General features: G+C 42.0%; 1 protein-coding gene across 5 annotated transcripts in view; it reads left to right on the top strand.

Moving 5' to 3' along the window:
- The first annotated feature begins 781 nt into the window (after positions 1 to 781).
- Positions 782 to 15956, top strand: part of LOC106613722 (tight junction protein ZO-3) — a 28485-nt gene continuing 13310 nt past the window's right edge. Inside the window, exons 1-8 of one of the 5 annotated variants that reach the window (XM_014216272.3) lie at positions 782 to 970; positions 11327 to 11383; positions 11838 to 11962; positions 12139 to 12241; positions 12387 to 12675; positions 12829 to 12932; positions 13138 to 13327; positions 13591 to 13672. In XM_014216272.3, the coding sequence (XP_014071747.2) occupies positions 11336 to 11383; positions 11838 to 11962; positions 12139 to 12241; positions 12387 to 12675; positions 12829 to 12932; positions 13138 to 13327; positions 13591 to 13672 (941 nt within the window). In that variant the 5' untranslated portion in view covers positions 782 to 970; positions 11327 to 11335. Of the gene's footprint in view, positions 971 to 7113; positions 7532 to 8034; positions 8297 to 11090; positions 11200 to 11326; positions 11384 to 11837; positions 11963 to 12138; positions 12242 to 12386; positions 12676 to 12828; positions 12933 to 13137; positions 13328 to 13590; positions 13673 to 15956 lie in introns of those variants that run through there. The other 4 variants (XM_014216269.3, XM_014216267.3, XM_014216270.3 and 1 more) reach the window with 4 other exon arrangements.

The raw sequence follows: 15956 nt of genomic DNA, 5'->3' as shown, positions 1-15956 counted from the left end.
ACTGGGCCCGAGCTCCCTGCCATCCAGGACCTCTATATCAGGCTGTGTGAAAGCAAGGCCTGGAAAATCGTTAAAGACTCCAACCACCCAAGCCATAGACTGTTTGCACTGCTTCCGCACAGCAAGCGGTACCGGTGCATCAAGTCTGACACCAGCAGGATCATGAACAGCTTCTATCCCATACCAGAAGACTGCTAAATAGCTAACAAAATGGTTACACTGACTGAATTGACCTTTATATTTTATTATTCTTTTTGCACTCTCTATGAACACTCACAGGGCCCTACAAAGTACTCACACTGATACTCCAACACACATATAAACACTAATCCATCATTTTCTCACACGCACATATTACAAACTTAAATTTATACTGACTCCACTCAAACCCACTCACATACAATCATCATATAAACTGCTGCTACTCTGTTTATCATATATCCCGATGCCTAGTCACCTTACCCTATAAATATCTACCTCTCGATCCAGTATCTCTGCCCATTGTAAATACAGTCCTGGAACTGACCCTGTATTTAGTATGCTTACTATACTTCCTTTATCATGTTGTTCTTATTTTTATATCTCGTGTGTTTTTGTTCTACCTTGTTATTTTTAGTATTACATTGTTGTTAATCACTGCATTGTTGGGGTTAGAGCTTGCAAGATAGGCATTTCACTGTACTGTTGTACATACAACATTCAAAACTTGATTTTCCGTGAAAAGTGTTTCCCGAAGAAAAACACGGGCAGTGCCCTACTTCCTGAAAGTCACACAACGTGTGTGATGACGTCTAGAAACTCACCTGCACGCTGTACCGCCAAATGGATAAACCCCTTTATGCTCTTCAGGTAGCTTTTTCAACGATTTCATTTATTTTATGCTAAATCTGTTGACAGCGGCAAGTGTCTAAACCACGAACTATTATTTTGAGTTGGACGACTTTACTGGAGTTGCTGTGACGTTTTACAGGTAGACAACGAAAACACATTTCGAACACTTTTTCTATCTCAACAGCCATTAACATTTTCGTTTGAGCTCTGTCAACATGTCATATGACCAGTGGTGTAAAAATACTTAAAGTACTACATACTTAATTCGTTTTTTGTGGTATCTGTACTTTACTATTTATATTTTGTACAACTTTTACTCCGCTACATTCCTAAAGAAAACAATGTTCATTTCCCCTGACACCCAAAAGTACTCGTTACATTTCTAATGCTTTGCAGGACAGGAACATAGTCAAATTCACGCACTTATCAAGAGAACATCCCTGGTCATGCCTAAAGCCTCTGATCTGACGGACTCACTAAACACAAATACTTTGTAAATGATGTCTGAGTCTTGGAGTATGCCCCTGGCTATCCATAAATTAAAATAAGAAAATTGTGCGTTTGGAATGTGAAATGATTTATGATTTATTTTTATTCTTAAGTATATTTTGAGTCATTTTAAGGTATCTTTACTTTTACTCAAATATGACAATTGGGTACTTTTTCCACCTCTACATATGACACTCATAGCAGCATGATAACATTTTAGTCCACAAACTATTACTGAACTGTATCCTGAACATTGTACTGTTGGGAGTTTTTGCTAGGGAAATGTCAGGACAATAGTATTCTATGTTTCGTTAAGCGATTATTAGAAGGTCCCACTGAGTAAGTTGTATAAACAGATGTATGGCAATTAGGGATGACAATGACATTGTATCTAACTGCTCTACAATTCATTGATTATTTGCTGACTCTGGCTGTCAAAGTAATCAATACAATAACTCTCATAACGCTTGCTTAACAAAATAGCTTGCTAGAAGGCCTCATTCCACTAGTGAATTGTGTACACTGCTGTACAGTCTAAAGGGGTGTAAATCTGTTCAGTTGATAACTCTAGTGGGTCAGCCTCTGTAATGATAACGGTATAGGGGGTCCTGTCTTTACTTTGGGGTGACCGGGTTGAGAGGTAGCTGGTGTGTGTTTGAGAGAGGGAGGCCAGGCTGTCAGCTAAATGTCCCACTCCCCTCGCCCGCCTCCTCACCCTACCCTACTGGTTCTGCCACACATGCAGGTTTCTGCCTGCCGAGGACTTTCACAACAGTTTCGACACTGCATTCCCAAATGGCTGTGTCTTCTCTTATCTGTTGATTCGTTCAAAGCTGGCTTCATAGATCTACTCTCTAATCTTCTAGTTTCACCTAAATCCAAGGTTGCTTTTTGGCCAATTGACTTTCTCAGGAATTGTCTCATTCAAACTATCCAGTCATGGTGTAACTGAAGCTAATGTCACAGGATGCACACACATTAACAGCAATGAGCATATTATTGAGTTAACAATAAATGTTTGTTTACATACGCTGGTAATTTAATCTATGTAAGTGGTTTAGTAATCCTCAGCTCTTTAAAGCAGTTCATCTAAGATTGAAAGCCCATGGTAATTAATCACATTCCCTAAGATTATAGGCCTATTGTAGTTGTAAAGCGTGTTGTGAATGGTTGTACAATGTACACTATATATACAAAAGTATGTGGACACCCCTTTGAATTAGTGGATTCGGCTATTTCAGCCACACCCGTGGCTGATCGGTGTATAAAATCGAGCACAAAGCCATGCAATCTCCATAGACAAACATTGGAAATAGAATGGCCTTATAGAAAGAGCTCTGTGACTTTCAACATAGCACCATCATAGGATGCCACCTTTCCAACAAGTCAGTTCGTCAAATTTCTACCATGCTGGAGCTGCCCGGTCAGCTGTAAGTGTTGTTATTGTGAAGTGGAAAGGTCTAGTGTAAACAGGGGCTTAGCCGCGAAGTGGTAGGCAACACAAACTCACAGAACGGGACCGCTGAAACGTGTAGCGTGTAAAAAAAGTCTGTCCTCGGTTGCAACACTCACTACCAAGTTCCAAACTGCCTCTGGAAGCAACGTCGGCACATTAACTGTTCGTCGGGAGTTTTATGAAATGGGTTTCCAGGGCCGAGCAGCCTCACACAGGCCACTTAGTCCCAGTGAAGGGAAATCTTATGGCTACAGCATACAATGACATTATTGACAATGCACGGGTGCTTCCATCTTTGGGGCAGCAGTTTGGGGAAGGCCCTTTCCTATTTCAGCATAACAATGTACCCGTGCACGGAGCAAGGTCCATACAGAAATGGTTTGTCGAGCTCTGTGTGGAAGAACTTGACTGGTCTGCGCAGAGCCCTGACCTCAACCCCATTGAACACCTTTGGGATGAATTGGAACGCCGACTGCGAGCCAGGCTTAATCGCCCAACACCCGTGCCCAACCTCACTAATGCTCTTGTGGCTGAATGGAAGCAAGTTCCCGCAGCAATGTTAAAACATCTACTGGAAAGCCTTCCCAGAAGAGTGGAGGCTGTTATAGCAGCAATGAGGGGACCAACTCCATATTAATGCCCATGATTTTGGAATGAGATGTTTGACGAGCAGGTGTCCACATACTTTTGGTTATGTAGTGTATATATTCTGCAAACAATGTAATTGTCAGTGGTAGCCTACGTAATCGCCATAAAAAAAGCCAGACTACGGTTTGCAACTGCATATGGGGACAAAGATCGCACTTTTTGTAGAAATGTCCTCTGGTCTGATGAAACAAAATAGAACTGTTTGGCCATAATGACCATCGTTATGTTTGGAGGAAAAAGGGGGAAGCTTGCAAGCCGAAGAACACCATCCCAACGGTGAAGCACGGGGTGGCAGCATCATGTTGTGGGGGTGCTTTGCTGCAGGAGGGACTGGTGCACTTCAACAAAATAGATGGCATCATAAGGCAGGAAATGATGTGGATATATTGAAGCAACATCCCAAGACATCAGTCAGGAAGTTAAAGCTTGGTTGCAAATGGGTCTGCCAAATGGATAATGACCCCAAGCATACTTCCAAAGTTGTGTCAAAATGGCTATAGGACAACAAAGTCAAGGTGTTGGAGTAGCCATCACAAAGCCCTGACCTCAATCCTATAGAAAATGTGTGGGTAGAACTGAAAAGGCGTGTGAGCAAGGAGGGCTACAAACCTGACTCAGTTACACCAGATCTGTCAGGAGGAATGGGCCACAATTCACCCAACTTATTGTGGGAAGCTTGTGGAAGGCTACCCAAAACGTTTGACCTGAGTTAAATAATTTAAAGACAATGGTACCAAATACTAATTGAGTGTATGTAAACTTCTGACCCACTGGGAATGTGATGAAAGAAATAAAGCTGAAATATCATTCTCTCTACTATTATTCTGACATTTCACATTCTTAAAATAAAGTGGTGATCCTAACTGACCTAAGACAGGGAATTTTTAGTAGGATTAAATGTCAGGAATTGTGAAAACTGAGTTTTAATGTATTTGGCTAAGGTAAACTTCCGACTTCAACTGTGTGTGTGTGTGTATATGTGTGTATGTATATATCTAGCTGCCTTACTCAAGAAAACAAAAAAAAGAGACCATGTTTGTATGTGGCTTTATTAACTTCCATATATATATATATATATATGTGTAAGTTAATAAAGCCACATACAAACATGGTCTCTTTTTTTTGTTTTCTTAAGGCAGCTCCAAAATGCAGGTGTTTTAGCCTAGCTCAGTGCTTTCTGTGGTGATGGGGCAAGCCAGCAGATAATACATAAATTCTAGCCCCTTGGGTGCTGCCATAGAGTTACATTAGCAGTGCCCATCCAAGAAGGCTCATTGTCATTGGCCACAAATAAAATGACGATAAATCACATACAGTAACTTTTTTTATTGGACTGATCATGTCAACATCATACTTTCAAAATCTTCGCTAGCAGTCATCGTTGTGAATCAAGTCGACAATCTACTGCCAAATACTTTTTAATCCTTGTCATATGAATATAAATATTGAAGAGAAATTATAGATAACATCGGTGCTCATTGGACATAAACATTACACCACAAGTTGGAAATCGCAAATTCAACAATGAATCAGTGACAGTGGCTGTGTGGTCCCAAATCTAGGATTAAGGAACTATTTTCCAAGTTTATGAAGCATGATTTGTGCCGCGTTCAAAATAACTTCACTCGGAACTGCGAAAACTTGATTTCAGGGAGTTCAAGACAAGTGGGGATTCGGGTAAAAACAAGCAGCGACTGGGAAATACATTTTGAACAATTCAGAATTGTAAATCCGGCCTCTTTCTAGAGCTACGACCTGAAGATCAATGACGTCATCTTGATTTAAAAAAAAAATTAAATATTCAGAGTTCCCAGTTGTCTTGAAAGCACCATAAATCCAGAGAATGCCAGTCTTTGATGAGAAAATTTGCCCACGAAGGACCGCCGTGCCACCTTCCTGTTCAAGTGAGCACAGCACAACAAGGTGAGTCCACAAATGTATTGTATGCTACTGCATAAATAATTTAATATGCCAGGGAGATATGTATACTGAAGCTAAGAAAGTAATACTAAGTGTATATTGTGTGATAAGCTGTTAGTAGCCCATGTGCCTCACCCTAATAATTTGGTCTATTTACCCCTCTGACTGTTCTGACTTGGTGGTGCACATGTAGCCTATAACCTGTTTTAGAGAAACGTAATCATTGGATTTTGTAAGAGCTGTCATTGTCTGCTTATATGCCCCCTTTATTTATCCTACGGTTCTGACTTGGTGTACAGGGACAACGCTGTAAGAACGGCCCATGTTTTGAATTTTGTCACTGTACATTTCAAAAGTGCTAAACAAATAGTTATATTGACTACGTCTGTCCTAGCTCGCTCATTATCGAAATTACGGATTGCCTCTTATCCGCTTGTCTTCAACTTATGCCATATTTCGTACATCTCAGTTGTCATTAGAAACCACATTTGTTTAAGCAAGTCAGCCATATCAGCTATGTTTTTTGTTTTAAAGGCAGTAAATAAGGCTGAATGAGCTGTTTCGCTGCCAGACAAAGCTCTGCTGATAGCCAGGTGTAGCAGTGGTAAGATGTTGGGACAGCTTTATGTAGGCCCTAACAGTTTGTGGGCACCGTTTGTCACCGTTATAGTGCAATTCTTATATTGTTTAGTGTTGTGTAGTGGCTTTGCTGGCATGCATCCCACATTTTTTTGTTTTCCCCACCAAGATTTACATGCTAAAATCGCCACTGACTACATAGCATCCTCTTTTTACTTCTGTTTTTCACTTATGCTAACTTTCTTTTGTGTTGAACTCTTGACTCATCCGAGGTGGTTTTAGGAGCAATGTAAACAGAAATGACAATGAGTCTTCATAAATGGGTCTCAATCAGTGTTTTCTTTTACATTCCAAAATATCTGAAGATTCTTGGCATGCTTGGACAGTGTACTGTGAAGATTTCCAACTATACATTGTGGTAGAACTAGGCCTAATGTAGTAAAACATTAGCCATAGCTCAGCAACCCTCACTTGCACTGAAAGCAAGCTTCCCAGTAGTAGAGCAACAGTAGTTTGCTAGGTTGATGTAAACTTGAGCAGTGCAATATTTGCTCTGCTAGGAACATGACACGTATTTGCCCCTGCGTGCTAACCTAGTGCAGCTGGGGCCTACTGACTGAAGTATGAGTGATTGTTTACCTGCTGTAGGAGCGCCTATTCTTAAGAGGTGTTTGCTTTTTTTGCAGGCTTCTAGGAATACTACTCGTGTTTTTTTAAACTCTACCTCTATTTTCCTCAGGTCTATTAATAATTCATGATTCAGTAAGGGTCTGTGTTGTGACTGTCCAAAGGCCAGTAGTTAAAGTAAGCGGAGTAAAAACAGTGAGGCTATGCAGCTGTTCTGATCCTACTTCCTTATTACTACCAAAGTCTTACAATAGAGAATGCCCCCTTGGTCCTGCAATTTACCTCTGAAGGCCTTCAAATTACAAATCTCTATTTAACCCCTCCCTCCTCCTCCCCAACCAAATAGGGCAGATGGGTAGAAATAAATAACATGCATAAATATGTATTATGTAAAGATACAACCTAAACTCTTGTACTTCCCCATCACAAAGCACAGTGACAGTGGTCTATATAAAGAGACCTTTGCTAGGGACTTTGGTGAAGTAAATACTCTTTCAATTATTAACAGCCCTGTGTACTCATACCCTCTGGTAACCATAGTGCCAGGCATGACTAATCCAGTCCCATAACCTGGGCTTCCATGGGAAAGTAGTACCTGACTGAGCTCACGCCAGAATGGGAATATCCTTCCTCTCAGTGCATAGGCCTATACCAGCACCAACGGATATATGATTATGAAATAGCTTTTGCAAACTGTGGAGGCTAGGTGTCATTTGGAGAGTACCTGTCTCTTCTGTGTCACCTGGACAGTATGGGGACTGGGGGGTATCAGCGAGGGTGGCTTGCTTAGATAAGGTGTAAAGCTCACAGGGACAGACAACCATGTGCTTAGTACAGCTTCAGTGTGTCAGCTGGACGGAGCAGAGGTAACTCGGTCATATTCTGTCAGCCGGTTGTCGTTGAAACCAAACAGGACCTTACTGATTTGTCATGAATCTGAAACAGGCGCTGAAACAGGTCAGTTATTCAGTGACACCGCCGGTAAGTTGTCTCTCTCTCGCCGGGGGTTATCTTGTATCTGGAAAATCAAGTCCTCTGTGAAATTGCTAAATCTAATTTTATAGTGTGGTGTAAAAATGTAATCCGTTTTTTCCATTTTGAGTTGGTTTTACCAGTCTTGTCTACGATCCGTGTCACCACCATTTAAGCTAACCATTAGGTTAGGGAAGTGCTTAAAGGCTTATGTACTGTTATGATCAAACAATGTGAGTTTCCTGGATGTAACGCCCCCTTAGTAATATGATAATGTGTCTAAATGAGTATGTTATTTCTCTAGTCTTGTTTAAGTTTCACATACAACTGTTTATCTGTTGACTGGACTACAGTGACTCACATACTGTAATATTTTCCATCTAAACCTTTTTAATTAAGGTGTTTCATCTTTTCCACGTGGCACTATATAGGTTTTCACACTGGCAAAATTGGTTCCGCCTTAAATCCCTGGCAACAAAGGGGCAATAGAAAGTGCTGGAAGGGGAGGAGCCTCTCATTGATCCAGGTGGCATTTGTTTCTGCTAGGTGTTTTTTACCCACAAAGCTATAGTGCTCAGGACCCTTAGCTATTGCTAATCCACATTTATTTGATTTGAAGCACAGGGTCTTTAATTTCTTGGCCCCCAACATGGATTATGACATGGAATAAAAAGCAGGGTGTTTTTGAGTAGAGGTAATGTGAGGAAGCCACAGGTGTGTGTTGCTAGGCTCAACTCCCAGTGGGGAATGGAAGTGAGGTTCAGAGAAGAAGTGGTGAGTTAAAAGGACAAACAGCTTTTATGGTCTTTTATGAAAGGCAGGAAAGTACCTGAGGATTTTGTTGCTTCCTTTTTAAGAAAGAGTGGCCTCTTTGATCTTGTCATGTAGGCTTTACTGTGTTATCTTTTTACTTTCACTCTCCAAGCTTATCTACTTCCTATGTCTGAAAGAGTTAGCCTTGTTATGGCTGGCTAGCCTCCCTTAATATCATGCAGCCTAGTAGGTAAGACCCTAACGTAGCAGGTGTAAATTAAACGCCTCTTCCTGGTCCTGACGAGGAAAAAAAACTGTTGGGGGAGGTTCTCTTCTGCACTGCTCAACCGATTTAAGTAAATGTGAAGGAGGAGTTCAGATGGAGTGTCGCCTTGTGACATCCAAAAGCAGAAGTGACATCACAGGCTCTCTTTCCTTTTCCCCTTTGAACCGGAGGCATCCGTTTCTTAGCGGCCCCGCTGAGGGTCAGTAGGTAAAGGTTATTTCTAACATAGAGCATCTCCCCTGGAATAGCCAGGTGAGGGATGAATATACTTGGTGGTCAGGGAAAGGCTTGGTTTATTCCTCATGTTGGGGCCAAGGCCAGCACACTGGCTATAGGGTGGCATTAACTGGGCCTGCCCATGCCAATTCTGTTAGTGTTTTCCTGTGCTGGTGACCTTTATGGCTGTTAAAGTATACATATACCGTAGTAATTGTCAAGTGGGATGATGCAGAATGTTGGGCAATTCTGTGTAGATTTCTTGATAATGGCTGCGTCATGTAACCTAGTTGTATTATTTTGGGCACAAAGTGAGTTTCAGCAACCAAAGCCAAGATTGTCGATTTGTCAGAATCCCAAGCAAAATACACTCATGAATGCTTGTTCACTACCCTTCTTTGTTAATGTTGTAGTCACGGAGACAGACATGTTTTCAGGAATAGTCATCCTGATTAGACTGTAGAATGATAGCGTCAAGGATATTTGCATACTTGTAGTCGGCCCCTCGACCTCTCAAAGCAGATGAAGGGTGTCCACCGGAGGATGCATGTCAACTATATCCTCTTTATTCATTTAATTCTATTACAATAATAGACTTGACCCATGATTAAATCTATGTTGCTCTAGGGTCATTTTTGGAGATAAACCACCGTAATTTCATTGACGTTGTCTCTTGGCCAGCAGCTTCTAAGATGGAGTCCTTGCTTATCATTGGTAAAATACTAGTGATTTATTGAGGATGCTTGTCCTCCTCAGTGGCTACCTGACCATGTCTGTCTCACCTTGTTGACCCCTCTCTGACCTGTATGTTTGTCCTGACCCTGTAGGACAGTTAACAAAAGGGCAATTCCATGGTAACAGAATTATGCTGAGACTCAGATCTTTCATTTTCAAATGTATACCTAACAAAAACTATTGATTTTAAAAGTTGAACGAACTGTAAAACTCTATGCACTGTACAACTCTATGCACAAGGACTACTTTTAACAATTTCCACAGACAATTTTACAAAAGCCCATTTACAAATAGAACTATGCAGATACAAAGTTTGGTAACAGAATAAAACTGAGCGAGATTTTAACATTGGTAAAATAACTGACTTTGCGTCTGCACAATATTTCCAGTAAATGTTTTTGTAATGAATTTACTGTGTAGATTGTTCAAAGTAGTCATTGTGCATAGAGTTGTATGGTTTGTTAGACTTTGAAATCAAGGATTTTTGTTTGGCATACATTTTAAAGTGAAAAATAAGTCTCAGCATAATTCTGTTACCGTGGAATTGCCCACAGACAACTAACACTCATCTCAATGCAACAATGCCTGTTTGTGTAATTAAACCTATGTTGAGTAGTAGGAACATGCACAAGATATTTCTAGCTTGTATATTATTGAGTCAGACAGATGGTCAAGCATACACAGAATTTCTGATTGTAAAAGTCGTCTTCCGGTTACATGTAATTTCCGATGCTGTAAATGTGTATTCTGCTGTAGTGTACAATACAACTTTCTTTGTCCCAATACGTTCATTTGAAGTGTGTGTGTGTGTGTGTGTGTGTGTGTGTGTGTGTGTGTGGGGGGGGCAAGGTTTCACACATCTCTGCAATACTTCTCTTGTCCTTCAGGGTAGTCCGTCTTGCTGGACCAGTTTAGGCAGTTAGTACTGTAGTAGGAGTAGGATACTTAAGCCATAATGCCCGAGGGGGTGTGGCATATGCCCAACATACCACGGCTAAGTGTTGTTCTTATGCACAACGCAGAGTGCCTGGATAAAGCCCTCAGCCGTGGTATACTGGCCAAATACCACAAACCTCCCGACGTGCCTTATGGCTATTATAAACTTGTTACCAACATATTTAGAGCAGTAAAAATACATGTTTTGTCATACCCATGGTGTACGGTCTGATATACCACGGCTGTCAGCCAATCAGCATTCAGGGCTCGAACCACCCAGTTTATAATATCAGAGATATGACCTGCGATGTTGTTTAGTTTTGAAATTAGATGTGGAATGTGTTCAGTATGTTAGTGTGGCACTGTCGTCGGTTCGTGAATGTCCTCTGTTTGTATCCGGCGGCGTGTTCAATTGGATGAGGCACGAAAAACATTGCAGATAGAAATTCATTGTGTAGCACAGACATAATTCTCTATTCCATATAACTAGAGAGCCATGGAGAACAAGTCTAGTCAGCTCTATACATTGAGTTTCTACCTGCAGTGTTCTATAACGTTGCACCCCATTGAACAATGCCCTGGTGTCGTATGTCACAGCAAGGGCGGGCAGCTGGGTCTCTCCTTTTGTGGCCCCTCCCCCATACCTGTCAGAGGAATGGAATGAGACAGGTGAGAGCACGCTGCAGTCGGCTCATTTTGACTCCTCTCCTCAGTCTCACAAACAACACAATGGGGCTTGGTAACTGTCAATGTAAGGACATGAAACAACTGCTGCTTCTGTTGTGATTAAGTTGCTGGGGTTTATTCATGTTATGGTTTGTTGATGGTAAATGAAGATTGGTTTTACATGTTGTAATAGGTTGGATGTTGTTTTTCAGAAACCAGAGATGGAAGAATTAATGATATGGGAGCAGCATACTATAACACTAAGCAAAGTAAGTGTCTCTTTTGTTGTTTTGTCAGTCTGCATTTGATGATATACTTTGATGTGAACCTAAAACACAACAGCATGTAGTTACAGACAGTACTTTGACATACTCAAGGTGTACTGATAGAAATACTGAACCACTTTAATTGGAATGGACTTCAAAACGATCAATTTCTGTGGCTAACTGCAGAAAGTTTGAGTAACAAAGGCACGCCCTACTGCTCCCTGTAACTCTTGGTGCAGGTCAGGTGACACACTTCAGTGCTGATGGAATGTGCTCTCCCTACCTCTTTCCTACTTCCCTTGTTCTTTATCACCCTCTCTTTTTTCTCTTGCTTTTTCCATCACTCGCTCTCCCTGCTTTCTCCATCTCTCTCTCTCTCTCACCTGCTCTTTCTCTTTCATTTTGTTCTCTCTCTGCCTCTTTCTCACTTATCACCCTCCTCCTCTTGCTATGGCAGGATTCCAAGATGGGGTTTGGCTTTGCGATATCAGGAGGCAGAGACAAGCCGAACCCAGACTCAGGGGGCACAGCTGTGATGGTTTCAGATGTGGTGCGGAACGGACCCGCTATGGGACGGCTGTTGTAAGTCGCCAACACCCTACAGCTATACCCTTCAAGCATACAGGCACATGCCTCTAAGGGTTTTACTTCAGGGTATATACAGTAAACTCCCACACGCAACCAAACTTAAAATTGCATGTCTTTGATCCATAGGAGGGCTCGATTACCTTGTTTTACCTCTCGTTCCTCTCCAACAGCGTCAGAGATCAGATCGTCATGGTCAATGGAGTGTCCATGGAGAATGTCTACTCTACCTTCACCATCCAGAACCTTAAGTCATGTGGCAAAACAGCCAACATAGTGAGTAGCCTTATGTACTGTACATGGTTGGTTCTTCCATCTTCGTGTGATTTGTGAGCAACTCCAACCCCAGCTTATTGCTGTGAGAACATAATTTCAGTACACTTACCAGACAAAATAAAGGTAATACAGGTCTCTCTCTCAGACAGTGAAGCGTCCTCGTAAGGTCCAGCTCCCAGCCAGCACCAGACCGTCGCGTGCCGCCTCCCACTCCAACCTGCTGGATCAGGACCCCCCACGGAGGATCCGACGCTACTCTGATGGCTCCGACCAGGCCCGCAACCCTGACCACTACAGCGCCCGTAGCACTACCTCCGATCGCAACGGGACCGCTCACGCCCTGCCACTTATGTCGGGGTACAAACGGCTGCCACACCAGGACTTCCTAGACAAGCCAATCAAAACCACCCTGCTGAAGAAGAAACTCACAGATGGTAAGGATGAATAACATCTGGGTTGTGTTCATTAGGCCACGCCGTAGCAAAAGGTTTCAAATCGTAATCACAGATCGGACGTGCTTGTATAGACAAGTGAATTCAAGGCCTCCGTTACAACGATTTCATGTTGCCTTTCTCTTCCTGTTCCAGAGTATGGACTGAAGTTGGGAAGCCAAATCTTCATCAAACACATGACTGAGACGGGTCTGGCTGCCAAGGAGGGCACTCTGCAGGAGGGAGACCTCATTCTCAAGGTCTATATGATATTTCATCACAAAACATTCCATCTTTGCTTTGTACATAGATATGATTCTATACTGGCACCATAAACCAGAATGCTTTTGATGACAGATGTTCCTGGTGTTTTAATTATGTCTGTTTTCGTCAATGTCATTGTATGAAGCCAAAGGACGATTTCCGCATTCTGTGAACTTTGAAGTTTTTCTACTTCCTGTCCAGATCAATGGGATGACAACAGAGAACCTCTCCCTGCTTGAGACCAAGCACCTGGTGGAGAAGTCCCGTGGGAAGCTGACCATGATGGTCCTGAGAGACGACCGCAAGTTCCTGGTCAGCATCCCTGAGGTGGATGACAGCGACCCCAACAGCGAGGAGGACCGCCGTGGCAACAGCAGCTCTGAACTGGAGGGTGAGGGAGCGAGGGAAAAGGGGAAAGACAATAGTGACAGTAGTGTATGAGTGAGAGAATGTAGCATCAGCACCTCAGGATTGGAAGGAGGAGGGTGCAAAGAAGGGAAGGTAAGAGGGGGAAGGCGAAAAGGAGGAAAGTAGTAGATGAGAGATATGAATGTAGTGTCAGAAGCAGCTCCTGAAAAGCAAAGTAAAAGTTGTTTCAGCTGCTCCAGTATGTGATTCCTCAGTGTTTTAATGGCTTTCCTCTGCTCTCCTCAGACATTTCAGACCTGGATACAGACATCCCCACTCCTAGAAACAGAGTGTCACGCTCCGCCACTAGAGAACGACGCACACGCAGGTAACCTCACCTGAAACATATTTATTTCACCTATTCTGATCTACTTCTAGTATCATCTTATCGAGATGTCTGCAGCACTTGATCCAACATTTCCTTAAGTGACAAGTCTCCTTTTTACCTACAGTTGAAGTCGGAAGTTTACATACACTGAGGTTGGAGTCATTAAAACTCGTTTTTTAACCACTCCACAAATTTCTTGTTAACAAACCTATAGTTTTGGCAAGTCGGTTAGGACATCTACTTTGTGCATGCATAATTTTTCCATCAATTGTTTACAGACAGATTATTTCACTTATAATTCACTGTATCACAATTCCGGTGGGTCAGAAGTTTACATACACTAAGTTGACTGTGCTTTTAAACGGCTTGGAAAATTCCAGAAAATGATGTCATGGCTTTAGAAGCTTCTGATAGGCTAATTGACGTAATTTGAGTCAATTGGAGGTGTATCTGTGGATGTATTTCAAGGCCTACCTTCAAACTCAGTGCCTCTTTGCTTGACATCATGGGAAAATCAAAATAAATCAGCCTAGACCTCAGAAAAAAAATTGAAGACCTCCACAAGTCTGGTTCATCCTTGGGAGAAATTTCCAAACGCCTGGAGGGACCACGTTAATCTGTACAAACAATAGTACGCAAGTATAAACACCCTGGGACCATGCAGCCGTCATACCGCTCAGGAAGGAGACGTGTTCTGTCTCCTAGAGATTAACGTACTTTAGTGCGAGAAGTGCAAATCAATCCCAGAACAACAGCAAAGGACCTTGTGAAGATATCTAGTATCTATATCCACAGTAAAATGAGTCCTATATCGACATAACCTGAAAGGCCGCTCAGCAAGGAAGAAGCCATTGCTCCAAAACCGCCATAAAAAAGCCAGACTATGGTTTACAACTGCACATGTGGACAAAGATTGTACTTTTTGGAGAAATGTTCTCTAGTCTGATGAAACAAAAATAGAACTTGTTTGGCCGTAATGACCATTGTTATGTTTGGAGGAAAAAGGGCAATGCTTGCAAGCCGAAGAACACCATACCAACCGTGAAGCATGGGGGTGGCAGCATCATGTTGTGGGGGTGTTTTGCTGCAGGAGGGACTGGTGCACTTCACAAAATAGATGGCATCATGAGGAAGGAAAACGATGTGGATATATTGAAGCAACATCAAGTCATCAGTCAGGAAGTTAACCTGTTGAGGACAGACATTCCGCCTGCGGAACCCCTAGCCAACAGCCAATGGCATCGCACGGCGCGAAATACAAAACCAACTAAAATACCACAATTCAATTTTCTTAAACAATCAACTATTTTACACCATTTTAAAGATAAGACTCTCGTTAATCTAACCACATTGTCCGATTTCAAAAAGGCTTTACAGCAAAAGCAAAACATTAGATTATGTCAGGAGAGTACCCAGCCAAAAAATAATCACACAGCCATTTTCAAAGCAAGCATATATGTCACAAAAACCCAAACCACAGCTAAATGCAGCACTAACCTATGATGATCTTCAACAGATGACACTCCTAGGACATTGTTATACAATACATGCATGTTTTGTTCAATCAAGTTCATATTTATATCAAAAACCAGCTTTTTACATTAGCATGTGACGTTCAGAACTAGCATACCCACTGAAAACTTCCGGTGAATTTACTAAATTACTCATGATAAACGTTCACAAAATACACAACAATTATTTGAAGAATTAAAGATACAAAACTCCTTTATGCAATCGCGGTGTCAGATTTTAAAATAGCTTTTCGGCGAAAGCACATTTTGCAATATTCTGAGTACATAGCTCGGCCATCACGGCTAGCTATTTTGACACCCACCAAGTTTGGGACAACCTAAACTCAGAATTACTATTAGAAAAATTGGATTACCTTTGCTGTTCTTCATCAGAATGCACTCCCAGGACTTCTACTTCAACAACAAATGTTGTTTTGGTTCCAAATAATCCATAGTTATATTCAAATGGCTCCGTTTTGTTCGTGCGTTCAGGTCACTATCCGAAGGGTATTCCATTACCGTACTTAGAAGCATGTCAAACGCTGTTTAAAATCAATTTTTATGCTATTTTTCTCGTAAAATAGCGATAATATTCCAACCGGGCAACGTTGTATTCATTCAAAGGCTGAAAGAAAAAAATGGAGTAGTCTCGTGACCGCATCTCCAGTGTCACTGTCCCCAGGCTGACCACTCACAAATTCTGCTGCTGTTCTTCGCCCAGAGACAGCAGACACCCCATTCCACTTTCTGGCGGCTTTAGGGAGCCAATGGAA

This window comes from Salmo salar, chromosome 10, assembly GCF_965601325.2.
Source record: "Salmo salar chromosome 10, fSalSal1, whole genome shotgun sequence".
Taxonomy (NCBI): domain Eukaryota; kingdom Metazoa; phylum Chordata; class Actinopteri; order Salmoniformes; family Salmonidae; genus Salmo; species Salmo salar.
The sequence above is the reverse complement of the archived record's forward strand: the minus strand, read 5'-3'. Positions and strand labels throughout refer to the sequence as shown.